General features: G+C 36.1%; 1 protein-coding gene across 1 annotated transcript in view; it reads right to left on the reverse strand.

Annotated features, from left to right (window-relative positions):
- The window catches only part of LOC150094544 (integrin alpha-PS1-like), a 397822-nt gene that overhangs the window by 216972 nt on the left and 163257 nt on the right, over window positions 1-17593 (reverse strand). Inside the window, exon 6 of the mRNA XM_090412091.1 lies at window positions 16759-16963. Within this exon, the coding sequence (XP_090268217.1) occupies window positions 16759-16963 (205 nt within the window). The remainder of the gene's footprint in view (window positions 1-16758; window positions 16964-17593) is intronic.

Raw genomic sequence — 17593 nt, forward strand, 5'->3', positions numbered from 1 at the left:
TCGCTTCTGTAAAGAAAATGATTTGCCAGCCAAGGCATTACTTCTCTTGGATAATGCCCCTGGACATCCTCAAAACCTTGCTGAAGTAAGAACACCATTGGATGTCAAGGTTGTTTATTTACATGCCCCCAAACACAACATTGCTTTTGCAACTGATGGATCAGGGGATTATATCAATCTTCAAAGCCTATTACCTCCATATAACATTTATGGAAATGGTAAGAGTCTTGGACACTTCAGGAAAAACTATTAAAGACTATTGGCAGTCATTCGATATTTTGAAGGGCATTAACAACATCGAGGCAGCTTGGAATGATGTGTCAGCAAAGTGTTTAAAAGGAACATGGTGAAAACTTCTTCCAGCATTTATGCATGACTTCGAGGAATTAGAGCAAGAGGAGAATGCTATTGAAGATGTTACCAAGCTTGCACAAGAGGTGGGATTGTACAATACTACAGTCGAAAATGTAACAGGTCTTAGAAAGCCATGATAAACCACTTTCCAATGAAGACTTAAAATTTTGAATTAGCTGAACAATTAAGTCAATCCAAAGGAGGAGAAAGAAAACGAAGAAGGTCCTCTGAGAGATATGAAAATGGCCGATTTACAGCATATCTTGCAAGCATAGACATTGACTGATGAACTCTGCGAAATGGACCACGATTGGGAACAGAGTGCGAACATAAAAAGGAGTTTAATTGTATCTATTCGACCTTGCACTGAACTCCTTAAAGAAAGAAAAAGAAAATCTAGGCAGTTAACACTGAATACTTTAAAAAAAAATGGGTGATCCGAAACCAGGAATTTCGACATAGAAATATGTAATATCTTTTCGAAGTTTCATATTTTTTGTATATAATTTTGTTTTGTTTTCGTTATTAATAATTTTATTTTAACAAATATATATGTATGTATTATCAAAGCTTTAAATATAATAATGTTACACATACTTCATGTGCATATTTTTTTAATGCACAGAACATAACTTCATACCTCCCATTAAAATTGGGTTAGTTTTACGCCGATTCGGTTTACGCCCATTTTTTCATTTTTTCAGGAACGGAACTGAGGCATAAACCGAGGGCTGCCTGTACTTTGTTGCATCCTCCTTAGCTTTTATGACCATTTGTAAATGGGTGGGCATATTATTTACTAGCGGTGCACAGTCTTTTTTTTTTTTTTTTTTTTTTTTTTTTAAATCAGACCATGTCCACCATATGGCTTGCACACTACAAAGAAGTTCATTTTTGTCTCTTGAGGAAACTTCTTGAAGACATTTCTTCATAATTCCCCACAAATTCTTAATGGAGTTTAAACTTGTTGAGTTTGTGGACAAGAAATTACATTGATTTGCCTTTCTTCGAGCCATCTAGTAGTGGTCATGGAAGTGTGACCAAGAAGCTGAATCTTGCTGAAAAAGGAAACCACCATTACATAAATCTTCTGATGCCAGTAATAATTAATCTTTCTGATGCCCTACAATTTCTTGCTACACTTTGGAATTGACTCTTTCATACACAATACACAGCCTACCTGGACCCTCTGCAGTCATACAAGCCCATACCATGATACAGGTTGCAAATTTCACTGAACGTTTCACGTATTCTTTATCAAATGCTTCTTGGTTAAGATGCCAAACACGTATCCTTGATGATCATGGAACACAAACAAAACATACTTTCATTGCTAAAAAGTACCTTTTTTCCAATCCACTTGACACACAACAGTCTCTGCTTACACAATTGCACTCTAGCTGCCTTTTGCTTAGAAGCCATAAGCAGCTTCATCTTAGGCACACGTGATTTAAAACCTAATTTGTGAAATACTCTGGATTAGAGATAGTTGTTGGAAATTTTTCCCATTTGGTTATATAATAAATTAAAGATACCAAGAAATTATATACTTGGTTTAATCATTTATCCAAGTGCAAGTAAACAAAGTTTGCACTGGAAGTATTTTCAGGACTAGGGCAACTTGTATATAGAAGCTAATGAATTCACATCACTTGCCTTAATATCCCATAATGCAAAGCACATATCCTTACATACATGTATAATGTTCCGCATTACTTTAACCTTGGTATTACCTCTGGGAATCTGGGCTCCCACTCAAAACCAGCTGGGTAGTGACCCTTCCCATAATGCATAGCATTATACATGTCTGTAAGGATATGTGCTTTGCATATGGGATACTAAGGCAAGTGATGTGAAGTCATTAGCTTCTATATATGAGTTGCCACAGTCCTGAAAATACTTCCAGCACAAACTTTGTTTGCTTACACTTGGATAAAGGATCAAACCAAGTATATAATTTCTTGGTATTTTTAATTTATAGTATAACTAAGTGGGAAAAACTTCCAACAACTATCTCTAATGCAGGATATTTCACAAATTGGGTTTTAAATCAAACGTGCCTTAGACAAAGCTGCTTATGACTATATTATCATATTTTTTAATTTTTTTCAACTCATATTTTCATATATGAGTAGCCAAAAGGTGTCACAACTTATTAAAATACTCTGGAATTTGTGAAGTCGCCTCAATGTCATAGATTTAGACACATTCACACCTAGTTCTTTCCATCTCCTATGAAAATACCTTACACTTCGGAAGCGGTTTTCTTCACGATATTCTTCAATTTCCTCTCATCTCTTGATTTAGTTATTACCTTTTGACTGTGATTATTTTGAAAACTTGGGTTATTAAAATGCTATCTCAATACTCTGCTCATGCTTGCTTAAGAACACTTCAATTCTTTAGCTTTAAACTGTTGAGTTTGGCCTTCATTGTGTAGACACCATTCGAAACTTCTTTGCTTCTGATGTGTCAGTTGCTTGACCCATGTTCAGCAAATGATTAACTGAAATCCATGCGCAAATGATTCTTCACAAGAGTCAGTCCCACAGCTACTGAAATATATGCTATTTCTATGCTCTCCTCAAAACCAAATGAAAAAATTTGGGATATTCTAATATTTTGAACTATGTTAAAAATTATTCTAATTTTGTGAATGTTTTCAAATAACAGTTTCTTATAATTTATATTACATATTTATGTGTTTACATGGTAATATAATCTACAAAGTGCACAGATTTGGATCATTCTAATTTATATTTGGTAATAATAATTTTCTATGCAATTAATTTGCAAATGATTCAATACATTTTCTTTAATTATTTTAATTTTTTGATTTGGAGGCTTAACTGTATAATACACATTCTGTCAACTGCTCTGCATAACCAACATTCCTGAGTTCTGATATCACTTTGTTTCCATATCATAATGAAAACTGGGTGACCAAATTTGAGCATAATACTTCACGTGTGGTTGGATCAATGCCTTATATAGAGGCACCACCATCTCCTTATCTCTACATGCCAATATCCTTTTTAGCAGAAATACAGTTTTTTTCAACACTTACAATGTGTCTCCAAAACTTTAGTCCACTGTCTACCATCATCCCAATAACCAGAATCTCATTCACTTGCTGAAGTACAGCTCTACCAATACAGTATGTAACCTTATGTCTCTATATTCCAAATTGTAATACCTTGCATTTATTAATACTAAAACTACAACCACACTCATCTGTCCAAGCTAAAATATTCAAATCTTCACGCGTAGAGAATTAACATCAGCAAACACTTGAAGATCATGACATATCATTAACAAATAAGTTAAACAGTAGGGGACCCAAGAACAGAACCCTGAGGCATGCTACTGGTTTCTGTTCTCTTTTGCACATTCTTTAAAAATACATGGCATCATCCATTCCCACAGCCTTATTAACATCTAACCCAAGCAATACTCGATACACCTCTGACTCTTTCACCTTTAATTAATCCTTGCCTCCACTTTTTTCATGTTGCATTACATCATTCACAACAGTATGATGTACACTGATGAAGTGTTCATTACATAATTCCACTATATTATTTGCCATGGATACTCTGCTACCATAACTATCCACCAGTGTCAACCTGCCATAATTATTTTTTCTCTTGCTTGCCACAGAGCAGAAAAATTCCCTTGGATTAGGTTTGACCTGACAGGCCAATCTCCTCTGATATTCTACTTTTTCTTTTTTATCCATGCCTGGCCTAGCCTACACTGTCCTACCAAAAGTATCTGGACACCACTTGTCTGGCAGGCCATACATGATGGATGCAGTCAATAACATATTGGGCCACCCTCTGCACTAATAATCACTGCAACATATTGTGGAAGGCTGTCTACAAATTGCTGACACTGTTCTAGTTTGATGTATCATTGCCATTTGGTCTTCAAATACTGCAATAATTGATGGTAGTTGGTAACAGGTGGCTCAAATCACGAATCTGGGCTGGTAAAGGCAACAGGTTATTTCCAACCTCTGTGAACAACCTTTGTTGTATGCGCAGCATGGCATGGCATGGTTCTGTTGGAAGGAACAATCAGTTGCATTCACATAGATCTCTGCCATCGCTCCAGAAAGATGTTAGCCAGCACCTCCTGGTACTTAGAGGCATTCAGTCTCGTGCCCACACCTGGAACAAAACATTATCCATAACTATGACACCACCACAATCCTTCAATGTGGGCATGAGACAATCTTGGTCTATCTCATGAGGGCACTTCCAGACACACACACGTCCATCTGATTGGTGGAAAGTAAAACGACTCTCATCATTCCACATTACTTTCACCCACTGGTCACTGGTCCAGTGTTGATGCTCTTCACAGCAGTGAAAATGCCACTGCGCATTCACCTCTGAGAAGAAAAGTTTTCTCTTCGCAGATCCATGACGTGAAGAGCACGCTGCACTGTTTGTGTTGATGGGCCACACTAGAGGTGGATTTGATTTCACTGTTCATCCATCTCACTCCTACTCTATTTATTTGCTTAACTCTTGGGCATTTATGTATTGCTTGTGTTAGATACTGCCTTATCATTTTCCATGCACTGTCAACAAGTTTTCTGCACAATTCATCAACTTGATGCTAGTTGACTATAGAGCTTCTCATAATCACTAATCTCGCAGTTCCAAATACAGAACTTCTTGGTAGCAATTTTTTCATGTTCGACTACCTTGTAAACCAATACTGCATGATCACTCTTACCAACAGGTGGCAGTGTTAAGACTACACTTAAAACCACATCCTGTGAGGATATCACCAAATCCAATACAGATAAAGACTTCCATCACAAGCTACTTTAGCTAGTTATCCCTCAGAAACGCAACAAATTTATTCATCTTGTTACCATACAGTATCTCTTCTTTCCAATCTGTATTCCTATAATTAAAATCTCCCATTAGAATCATCTTCCTTTTATCTGCCCAACTAATTAGTGCTCGCCACATTCCCTGGTGTAAAATCTCGTATAGAAAAAATTTAGAAGTAAATTTTTTTCTATGTCGATTTTAGATGGGAAATTAAATTTAGATAAAATACTTGTAATGAAATGAATGTAATAACTTGCCTTGCTGTATTAAATCTGGTAACAAATTGTTAGAGTATTGTTTGTAAGAACTACTAGAATTGTAAAAACAAAAAATAAGCTCAGACAGGATTAGGCAAATAGACCTAAGGCTAGCGAAAATCGTGAAGGTCACTGGATTACAAGTTTTCCCGCCAAAACTCAATGATAGTGTGGGTGGCAGAGAAAAATCCTCCAGTAAATCCGGGGGACTTAATCTGAAGAAGGGCAAAGGTCGGGGAGAAGGAGATAAAAGGCAGAGGGGCTCTCGGTCTCGCTTCGAAGTTTTGTTCCTATGCCAAGCCTTTTTCAAGGACAGGGAGAGTCCTTGCTCCTCCTGATTGTTCCTGCAAGCATGCAGTTCCAATGAAGATGGGAAGTTAGATAGCAGAGGATCTTTTCGAGATGTCCTACCATATGATTCTTCAATAATCTACGTGTGTGCTGCAGTATTGCTGCCGTAACCTAGATAGGAGATGGTTAACTGAAGTTTTAAGGAACTAAATAAATCAGATAGGAGTTAATTAGATGAACAGCATCATTAAACAGACAGTGCATAAAAACAAAACGTTGTAGAGGGTTATGAAGAGAAAGGTAATCAGCAAGCTCATGAGTAGCAACAAAGCACAGGCAAGAAAGGTGATTAGTAGATATGGAAGGGAAAATCAGATTATAAGAGAAAACTAGCTATGCAATCCAAAGAAAATCCCAGAGTTATTTTGATATGTGCAAGTTAAAGGAAGAATGACTATGGTAGGAAAACAAGTACTGATTAAAGCAGGATCTGCAGAAAAAGAAAGTTTATGGAGAATTGTAAAGAGGAAGTTGATGAGCATTCTCATGAGCAGTATAAAGCACAGGAAAGAAGAGGAGTGTACAGTAGGTAAGGAAGGTAAGAACAAATTATTTGAAAAAATGTTGATGGTGAGGTAAGAGAAACAGAAAAAAAGTTAAAGTAACTGAGTGATGACTTTGCAGGGATACATCCTTGCAAAATTTCCACCATAAAGATGGAAATACTGCATTGCTAAATATAACACTGACTGATGAGAAAAGATGCAAATGAATTGTTGGTGCTTAAGATATTAATGAACCTTAATGCAAATATAGCCATAGGATTATATGGGATATCAACCAATGTATTACAAAAATGCACTAGGAAATCAAATGATCCTCTGACCAAGCAGTTTAATTGAAGCCTCGTAAAGTGCGTAAAGAGTAGAAGGAAAGCAAAATAGTTCCTTTGAATAAAGGAGATTCAAGGATATATGTAGTAACTTGCACCAATCATATCTCAGGAGTGGTTAAGGTATTAGAGAAATCATAAAAGGAAGCATCTTGGAATAGGTGGACAGAAATATGATACTCTATTGGGAGAGAAAGGGGCATCAACATGAATTTGTGAAGGATAAGGCTTGCCTTAGTAATTTACTCATTTTTTATAATAAAGTGACAATTGACTTGGATAATGGAAATGTGGCAAGCAAGATCTTATTACTGACTTCTTGGTAACTAAACCAACTGAAGTATGCAATGAGAATTATACTAATGATGTCCAAGAGGTTTCAAGTGATGATGACGTCCGTCCACTCGTAAATAAAGAACACCTACGAAATGTTAGTTTTGAAGAGAGTGATGACAATTAAAATATGCACTTTATTTTATTTTGCTAAAACATTTATGCATTATGTGCAATGAAGTTTAGATAAAATTTGTAATTTTTTATAATTTTATACTATGTATTTGTTTCACAGTTTATTTGTTTTCTTAACTTACATGAATTACCTGAATTATATAAAAATATATTTTTGTTAGATATGTCATTGTTTATATAATCTTAAAAAAAAGATTTTGCAACCTAACCCTACTTTTTCTATGTGATCTGAGACTCGATTGAAACGCGATTTATATAATGCGGCATTTTTGTGGAACCTAACATCAGCATTATACGAGGATAACCTGTAAATGATTACACGGTGGATCTAAGTAACTGGTTTGATGAATTCTTAGTTCCTCTGATATTAGCATTAAATCAGAGATCATATTCCTCTCTCTGCCCCAGTGAGCTCATGTATATGTTGCCTTAAAAACATCTGACTAAAATATCTGCAACCGACTCTATGTAACTATTTCATTTACCCAGTCAATACCACCGACATTAAAATCACCCACCCATTATTAATATCTTACTTTTACTCTAACTTGTTAAATAACAAGTCTCCACAGTACCATCAATGGATTCTATTCTGATACATCCTTAATTTCACAGCCTGTGTGTTTATCAAACACTCTGCTCTTTCAAATTCCTGCCTGCTACATATATTATTATTATTATTCAGGCCTCCATGGAGTCAAAAGACTCACTGCGGGAGGTCCCTCCTAGGAAACACAAATTCTATCATACCACTGCTTAAACTCATTAACCATTCTCACTCTATCAAGCAATGCATTCCACAGTTCAACTACCCTCCATGCAAAGAAACCACTCCTCACCCTCTTGCTCACAGCTTCCAGGGATGGCCACTTGTCATCACTCCTTCCCGCTGTTCAACCAAGCTAAAGAACCCAGTGTCAACCCTGTAACCACCTCTCAACAGCTTAAAAGCTTCAATCATATCACCTCCCCTTCTTCTATCCACCAAACTCTGCAATCCATATTCCCTCAGCCAATCCTCATAACTTTGTACAGTCCTGAAACCATCTTTGTTATCTGCCTTTGTACCCTTTCCAATTTATCCCCTTCAAATCCTGGGGACCAAATCTGAGAACAATAGTCTAAGGGTGGTCTGATCAGGCTCTTATACAACGGAATGTATAACTCTTTTATCTCTGCAGGTCAACATCCTTCTCATTATTGCAGCAATCCTCTGTGTTACCTTCACCACCTTTACAATATGTCCCTTGAAATTCAGGTTTCTATCAATCATCAACCCCAGATCTCTTGTCTTCCCAACTTCCTCCAGTATAGCTCCTTCAATAGAGTATGCAGCTAGAGGTCATTAACTCATTTAATGAGTTATCCATTTCAAAATTTATATTTTTTCTTATAAGTTATAAACTCACCTTTTTTCAACTTGGTCTCTTCTAGCAACATCATAATTATCTTCAACCTTCCTATTAAGCTAAGTTGAATGCTTATTATATAAAGTTTATTATCTTCAGCTACTAATTTAACCTACAAGGTCTTATTTTTAAACCTCAAGCATTACTGAAAAGAAGTGAAACCTCTTAAAGTAGAGTTTGAAGACAATTCCTGCTGTTTTCTCTTACATTGTGGCTAATCTCAGGCGTTCACATCTTTCTCTCTTACAATCAATTATAACAACTATCTTTCAATTTCTTCTCCAGATTTTTTAAGTTATGGCCTTTCCCAGTATTTGGTGGAATTATCAGCACTCAGATACTTGCCAACTTCATGAAACCACCTCCTGTTATTGATAAAACAGTCCACAATCATACTTAGCACAGAGTTTACTTACTGAACAATATCTCACTGTTTTCAGCATATATACATTATGAGGTGTTATAAACTGTTATTCTTATTATTCTTATTATTACCCTAACACCTCATGGAGTCAAAGACTCATCTGGGAGGTCCTTTTATCATACACACAGCTCATCATACTGTGCCTTGAACACATTTGAACTCTTTGCAGACACCGCACTCTCAGGCAAGGCATTCCAATCATTTACAACTCTGCATGAAAAAAACCAGCCTCTCATCCCCTACTCACACCTTCTTTATATAGTTTCCAGGGATGACCTCTGGTTCTCCCCCGATCTCTCACTATTTTCTGTAGAACTTCTCCAGTATTGATCCTATAACAACCCCTTACCAACTTGTAGGTCTCTATCATATCTCCCCTCTTCCTCCTGTCCACCAGACTCTGCAAATTGCATCTTTTCAATCTTTCCTCATACTCGACATTCCAGAGGTCAGAAACTACCTTAGTCAGTCGCCTTTGGACCCTTTCCAACATCTCTTCATCCTTCTGAAAACCAGGTGACCAAATCTGCACATTGAGCACTATTGGATTCAGGCAACATGACAAAATTTCATGCCGGCTGGGGCGTCGCCCGGTTAAACAAGGCCCCCGTTGTTTTCGCCAGGGAACCAGGGCGAACAGCGAAAAGTCAGCTACTGGAACAAATCTGAAAACAAACCCCAACTCAACATCACCAGAGTTAAAGATCGGTACTATCAACGTAAGAAGCCTGAATGGCAAAGAAATGGAGCTAGCTGAGGAATTAGATAAGTACCAGATCGACATAATAGGGGTGACTGAAACAAAAAAGACCAAAACTGGTGAGATCTTTCTGAGCAATAAATACAAAATGTTATATTCAGGCAATGACAATCAAGGAAAAGAAGGAGTAGCCATAGTATTCAACACAAAATACGAAGCTAATCTTCTTGAATGGCAGTCAGTCTCAAGTAGAGTAATGTGGGCAAATATGAGAATGGGGAACTGGACAATGAGACTTATTTGTGCCTATGATCCCACAGAAGTTTCTACTAAGGTAGAAGTGGAGGAAGTTTTTGAGGCTTTAGAAAAAGCAACTGACACAATGAAAAAGGAAAAGTTGGTCCTTGTTGGGGATCTAAATAGCAGAGTAGGAAATGATTGTGAGACATACAAAAATATTTTGGGAAAATTTGGAGAAAAGAGCAAAGCTAATAATAATGGCAAACATCTGTTGGATTTCTGCTCAGGACATGGACTGGTTATTACTAACACCATGTTCCAACATAAAAATGTGCACAAATTCACATGGAGAGAAGAAGCTAGGAATAAGAAAAGTCTCATTGACTATGTTATTGTTGATAGTGATGTTTTCTCCCTGGTGCAGGACACCAGAGTGTACAGAGGATTTGAAATTGGAAGTGATCACTATTTAGTCTTGAGCAGGATAAAATTGAATTTCATATTGAAAAGAATAACACGTAAGAAAGTTTTAAAGTGAATAAAAGTTGAGCAGCTCTCAGATGTGAACTGTAGACTAAAATACAGAAATATTATTGAAAAGAAAATGAAAGAGTTTGAGAACAGGAATCAAACCTTGGAGATTCAGTGGCAAACTCTGAAGGAAACATTGATTGATTCTGCCAGAGAGGCATGTGGTGAGGTTGTGTGCAAGGATAAAAAAATCAGAACTCCCTGGTGGACACAGGAAGTTAAAGAGGCAGTGAAGGAAAAGAAGAAAGCATATCAAAAGTTCCTTGCAAATAAGTCAGCTTTTACTCTTACAGAATACAGAGACAAATGTAAGAAAGCTAAACAGTGTGTAAAACTAGCTAAACAAAAGTCATGGGAGGACTTTGGCAAGAATATAGAAAATAAATATCAAGAAGGTGGCAAAATATTCTGGAGGTTGTTGAAGAAGCTTAGGAATGGAGGAAAGAGTGCTGTAAAAGGAATTAGAGATGATAAAGGTGAAATGAAAACAGGAGAAAAAGATATCCTTGAAGTATGGAGTAATTACTTTGAAAAACTGCTAAATGAAACAAGCAGTGATGACAGCACAGTGATAAAAAACACTGACCAGGCATGCAGTCAGGAATACATATCCATACTTGAAGTCGAAAAAGCCATCAAAGGCTTGAAATGTGGAAAGGCAGCAGGAGTAGATGATATTCAACCAGAAATGCTGAAGTATGGTGGTATAAGAATCTTACAGTGGCTGCACTGCATAGTTCAGAAAGCCTGGACAGAGGGACGAATTCCCAATGATTGGAGTAGAGCTCTCATAGTACCCATATATAAAAAGGGAAATAAAACTGAATGTGAGAATTACAGAGGTATTTCCCTACTGAGTGTTCCTGGCAAGATCTATGCAAGTATACTTGAGAAACGGTTGAGAAGAATTGTGGAAGAAAAGCTTGGTGAAGAACAAGCTGGATTCAGGCCAAATAGAGGCTGTCAGGATCAGATCTTCACTTTACGACAAATAGTCGAGAAAGCATGGGAATATAACAAAGATCTGTATTTAAGTTTTGTCGATTTGGAAAAGGCATATGACAAGGTGCCAAGAGAGAAGCTATTCAATACGCTGAAGTTATATGGTGTCAATGGGGCATTATATCAAGCAATACTTAGTCTTTATTTGAGTTGTGAGTCAGCAGTTAGAATTGAAGGAAGTACAGGAAGATGGTTTAATGTTAAATCTGGTGAGAGACAAGGATGTACATTATCCCCTCTGTTATTCATTATCTATATGGATCATATTATGAAGGAATGTGGTATTAAACCTGATATCAAAATTGGAGATGTTAATGTCAGCTCTTTGCTTTATGCGGATGATGTTATACTTCTAAATAAATCCGCTACAAGTCTGCAAGATTCTCTGACTAAATTGAATAGCTGTTGTAATAGATATGGTATGAAGGTCAGCAATAAAAAGACAAAGACAATGAAAATAGGCAGAATCATTGAAAATGTCAACTGTGTTGTGAATGGAGAACCTGTGGAACAAGTAAAACATTTCAGCTACTTAGGCACAATTTTTAATGAAGATGGTAAACTAAATATAGAAATAGACAACAGAATCAGCAAAGCTGGTATCGTGGGAAGTCAACTGAATAAATTCATATGGAATAAGAAAGAAATTAGTCGGAACACTAAATTAGCTGTATACAAGACAGTGTTCAAACCAATTTTAACTTATGGATCTGAGAGCTGGGTCAGAAGTAAAACACTTGACCAAAGACTAGAGACCGCAGATATGAGAGTCCTGAGAAAGATTAGAGGCATGAACAGATGGCATCAATGGCAATATCATATTAAAAATGAGGATATTAGGAAAGAACTTGACATTGTCAGCATCCAGGAATGCGTTAGCAGAGCTAATCTCAGATGGTATGGTCACTTAAATAGAATGGGAGAGGAAAGATTAGCAAAACAAGTGTTCTCTGCCAGGTTGGCAGGAAAACGACCCAGAGGAAGACCAAGATACAGGTGGATTGATACGGTACAAAGTGCCTTAGACGATAGAAATATAAGATCTGATAATGTTGGAGTCTTGACAAGTAACAGACTGATTTGGAGGAAAATTGTAGATAGGAAGTTAGTAATGATGTAATTTTTTCATGTGGTACTGTCATATCCTGTACACCCCTTGAGGGTACATGGCAGGAATTTGATGATGATAATGATGATGATGGATTCAGGCACTCTTCATTTTGCAGTTAAAATGAGTTCTCTAAAAAAACTCCTTCTCTCATTTCTTATATAATTTCATATGTTAGTCATTCCAACTACTTTAGAATTTCCTTTTCCTTATGAATAGTAAGGAAAATGAATGAAATCCATAACTTTTATATGCCATAGCATATAAAATACTTCTTGTTAAGCATGTACACACACTTGGGCACCATTCATAAGACCAATTCTACTTAATATATTATCTTCTTTATTTTATTATATATATATATTGATCCCATATGCAAGAGGTCAAAGGACCTATAAGAAGCACATAAATGTTATGTCTGGGATGCAAGTAACAACTCAGAAATTAACTGACTTTTTTTTTTTTTTTTTTTTGGAAGAGATGCAGGTTGTAGTTGTTTGGAAATACTTCTTGTTAAAAGCTGTTCCAGAGAACTGAAGTAGATGAAATAAATGAGGAAGAAGAAAAGCAAGTTTAATGTGCTTGCATTTGCAAAGTAAAGGAGTACTGGACAGCTGATGCTCTTGTATTAACAGTTGTATTAACATATCAATGGATGCAACAGAAAGCAGAGGATTAATAGTTGCCAATTTACTGGAGAAATGATCATCGAAGAACCTGTAGAACAGATATATCCCAAATGTACAGGTAGTATCTTTTGTAAAAGATACCTGTAAAACAGATAAATAGACACCAAGCCGAAACAGTGCATCTATGAGATAGAGGTTGAGGATGAATCTGTAAGATGGGGATCATCTATGAGATGAATTACTCTCCACTGGACAGCATGAAGAATTTTTTGAGAGATTTTAGGTACTCCACTCCAAAGATGTGAGCAGTATTCTAAGAATGGGTGGATTTGGGGATTTGTATATAGTTAAGAGTTTGCTGCACGCAAAATTACATTTTGAATAAAACAAAATGCCTATCTTTTGATGCTGAGAAGCTATCAATGTGATACATTTGTGCCAGGAGAGATTGGAGATAAATGTTAACAGATCTGTTCTTGTCTAGTGTCTTTGTATTACTAAGGGTAAGGGAGTAAGAGCTGGGATCCATTTTGTCGAAAGTTTATTTTTCACTTGGTTACACTATAATAAATTTAGTTTAATCCTTGATCCAAGAGTGAGCAAACAAGTAGTATCTTGGTATCTCCACTTCTGGGCCTGGCTCCCACTGAAGAGACCTCAATAAAAGTTGAAACTAGTTTGGGTAGCGGCCCTTCCCTAAATGCATAACATTATACATATCCGCAAGGAGATGTGTTTTGCATTATGGGAGATACTGAGATAAGAGTGATGTTAGCTTGGTCCACCTTTGCTATGAGTTGCCGTTTTGTACTACCTTACCCCAGTCCTGAAGATATTTTCAGGAACAAACTTTGTTTGCTCACACTTGGATAAAGGATTAAACTAAATTTATTATAGTCTAACCAAGTGAAAAATAAACTTTCAACATATTTTTCTAAATCCAGAGTAATTTAACCACGCTACTGGCCAAGACGTCTATAGATGTCAAAGTTATCATGGATACGAAGTGCATATGAAAATTTTAGTACCATTGATATTACATTGAAATATTTGATAGATACAAAGCATATGAGGATGTGTATTTGATCCATAATGGCCGGTAAGGTGGTTAATAAAAAGGTGGCACACCTTTTGGCAACTCCTATAGATAAAGATGACCTCGCCATTGCTTCTGCTTGGTATCTCCACTTCTGGGCCTGGCTCCCACTGAAGAGACCTCGATAAAGGTTGAAACTAGTCTGGGTAGTGGCCCTTCCCTAAATGCATAACATTATACATATCTGCAAGGAGATGTGTTTTACATTATGGGAGATACTGAGATAGGAGTGATGTTAGCTTGGTCCACCTTTGCTAAGAGTTTCCCGGTGTTGTACTACCTTACCCCAGTCCTGAATATATTTTCAAGCGCAAACTTTATTTGCTCACATTTGGATAAAGGATTAAACTAAATTTATTATGGGATCTATTTTGTGAGAGAAAAAACAAGCTGTGTTTTGGTGACATTGAATGTGCCCAAATTATCCTCATCTGATTGAGTGATAGTACATACATCAATGGATAAAGCAACAATTGTAGATGATCTTGATGCCTGGGATGTCTGCACACTGCATGGTTTACCAAATAAATAGGATGAATGGAGAGTATTATCATCAGCAAAACTGTGGATAGGATTAGTGGTGATTGAGAGTAAGTCATTTATGTATAAGAGAAAGAGGGTAGGCGACAGGACAGAACCCTGAAGTACTCTTGCACTGATGGTGAAGCTCAAAGAGAAGAAGATAGCAACCCAATTATAGAGGGTGGCAGGTAGACCAAAGAATGGCAGTTTGTTTAGCAGGCCTTGATTCTAGACATGATCAAAAGCTCTGGAAATATCAAGAATGACAGCACAAGTTTCTCAGAACCTTTCCATTGCACATGTCCACTGATGGTGATGTAAACTAACAGGTCAGGAGTAGATCTTGAATGGCAGAATATATACTGGTGGTCATCAATAGCCAACTTCTCCACTGAACCTCTAGGCAGTGGAGAAGTTGGCTAATGATGACTTTCTCCATTATTTTGGAGGGGACTGAGGCAATGCTGATCGTCCGTAGTTGGAGAGGAGACTTCTAACTCCTTTTTTTGGGGGTGGGGAGTATGCAGGGAATAGGCTGGATATCTGATTGTTTCCACACATTGGAATAATATGAATAATTAGAATCCATATCATTATTATGCGATTCCACTAAGTTGTTCTGTTTCACACTGATTTTATTCTTCAAAATTCAGTTACTTATAAAATTGGAAATACTGCAGTATTTTTTTCTTTATCGTGCTTGTAAGATTTTGGTTCCTCAAGTTACTAACCTCCATCCTTGCATGAAGGTCTTCTGCAATTTGAAGTGCACCAGTTCCTTTGAACAATTTTCCTTCCTTACAACAGCATGTACTTCAAGTGTATATTAAGTAGCAGTTTTTTTCCAAAAGTTTACAACTGCTATACTGCACAATGCCAAAAAGATATTTAAGATCAGAGCTCTGTCACTCTGCAACAATTTAAATAGGCTGAAATTGTGAGGATGTGAAAATGGCCAGCAGTGCAATGTTAATAAAGGTAGTATATTTGGTGGGACTATGTCAGAAGAAGCTTACCAGTCTAGGGTAAGCATCTTCTGACAGTTCTTGCAGTTTTAGGAGACAGGAAGTTTGAGAGTGATATAGTAAAAAATTGCAAATAGAACTCAGAGGATAATTCCAATCCTCCAACAAACATGGATATACAGATAAGGAAGTCATTTTAACTCTTTACAAGGAATTAATGGGATCTTACTTGGGCTATTTGTGTCCAAATCTGGTGGTGGTGGTGGTGTGTGTGTATGAGAGAGATGTAACCTCTCTTTATGAGTCCCTGACTCCCTATCTTGTTAAGTATATGTTTTAATACTTCCACTTTTTCTTATACTGCCTATATGTGTATATAAATTTCAACGTATATGCTCTGAAGATACAACAGCCACAGCAAAATCAGTAGATAAGTGTAAGCAGTCAACAAAATATGTTATATTTACTATAACAATAACCAAAATATTTTTTTACTGTTATAGTAAGCAAATATTTTAAGTTAAAGCTAATTTGGACATTTAATTTAGTAATTTAATGTTAAGTAATAAAACCCAGATGTTTGTTGTTATTTATCTAAGCATAATATGAATGAAAAGAAACATGAAACCTAGAAACTCACTAGAGAATTGTGTTTTTAGGCTTAAGCTGGTTAAATCTCATTTAATGGAATGAAAAGAGCAAATTCCTTTACTTTCATTCCATTATCTATTTAATACTTTTGATCTTATAGGATAGACAGTTTTACGAGTTGAGAAATAATCTGGGTAAGATTTCATCCTTTTACTTCCTATCTTATCACTACAGTGCTCTTTTACAATACTACAAAATAGATATGATTGATTTACTCAAAAAATGTATTTCAATAATTTAACTGTATTTAAAAGAATTGAAGATAGAGAGAGAACAGTTTCAACAAGTTTTACAAGCATAAAGAAAACTGAACTCTCTATTTAAGACAAAATAATTGTGTGCTGGATAAACATATCTGTCTTTATTTACCCATCACCATTGCAATCCATAGATTCAAGCGTATATCCAAAGGACGAGGCAAACTGCTCTCCATTTAAAATTAGCTGCACATCAAAAGTTGTTCCTGATTTCATTTTAGCAAAAAAGACTACTTGTCCAGTTCCATTAGATCTAGGAGCACCACCAACATAACTTGTAACTTCTCCAAAAAACTTTCCTGAAGTCACTGACATACCTATAAAATTAAAAGAGTACATCATTAATTGCAATTACAGTTGACAATATTAAATAACGAACAAACTGAACTGAATTAGCAAACGAAATTAGGTTACAAATGTAGATTGAAGGAATGCAATCTACAGAGCTAAGAATATAGGAGAAAAAACAGATATATTCAGAACATAAATTGGTCAAGGATTTTTTCTGAGAGAGAACTAAAGAATAATCTTCTAAGTTGTATAAAGAAATAGGAGGCAAGAGAATGAGTAGATTTTTCATTGTGGACAGCTCATGATTAAAATGTACTGCCAGAAGGGATGTAGAGTATCAAGACATGCTATTAGAAAGTTCCTGAAAGAAATGTGATTTTGTGGATTTATTAAGTGTTTTCTTGGATTTAATTTGTGTATTTTTAGTATATTATTATTGTAGTTTTTTTTAGTGTAATTATTATATTATAGCATTTTATAACATAATTGTTGTCATATTATTAGTTTTTACTACTCTTAAGAATGGCACCAAACACTCATTGTAACAAGGAAGTGTCTAAAGCTCAAGTTCTTACTACTGAGGAGAGAGCGTTTTTCCTGATAAACAAAAGTACTGCTGCAGTGATGGTGATAATTTACCTGAGGATAAGTTAATA

Source organism: Typopeltis vanoorti, chromosome 22, assembly GCF_054136105.1.
Source record: "Typopeltis vanoorti isolate ZY-2024b chromosome 22, IOZ_Tvanoo_1.0, whole genome shotgun sequence".
NCBI classification, from domain to species: domain Eukaryota; kingdom Metazoa; phylum Arthropoda; class Arachnida; order Uropygi; family Thelyphonidae; genus Typopeltis; species Typopeltis vanoorti.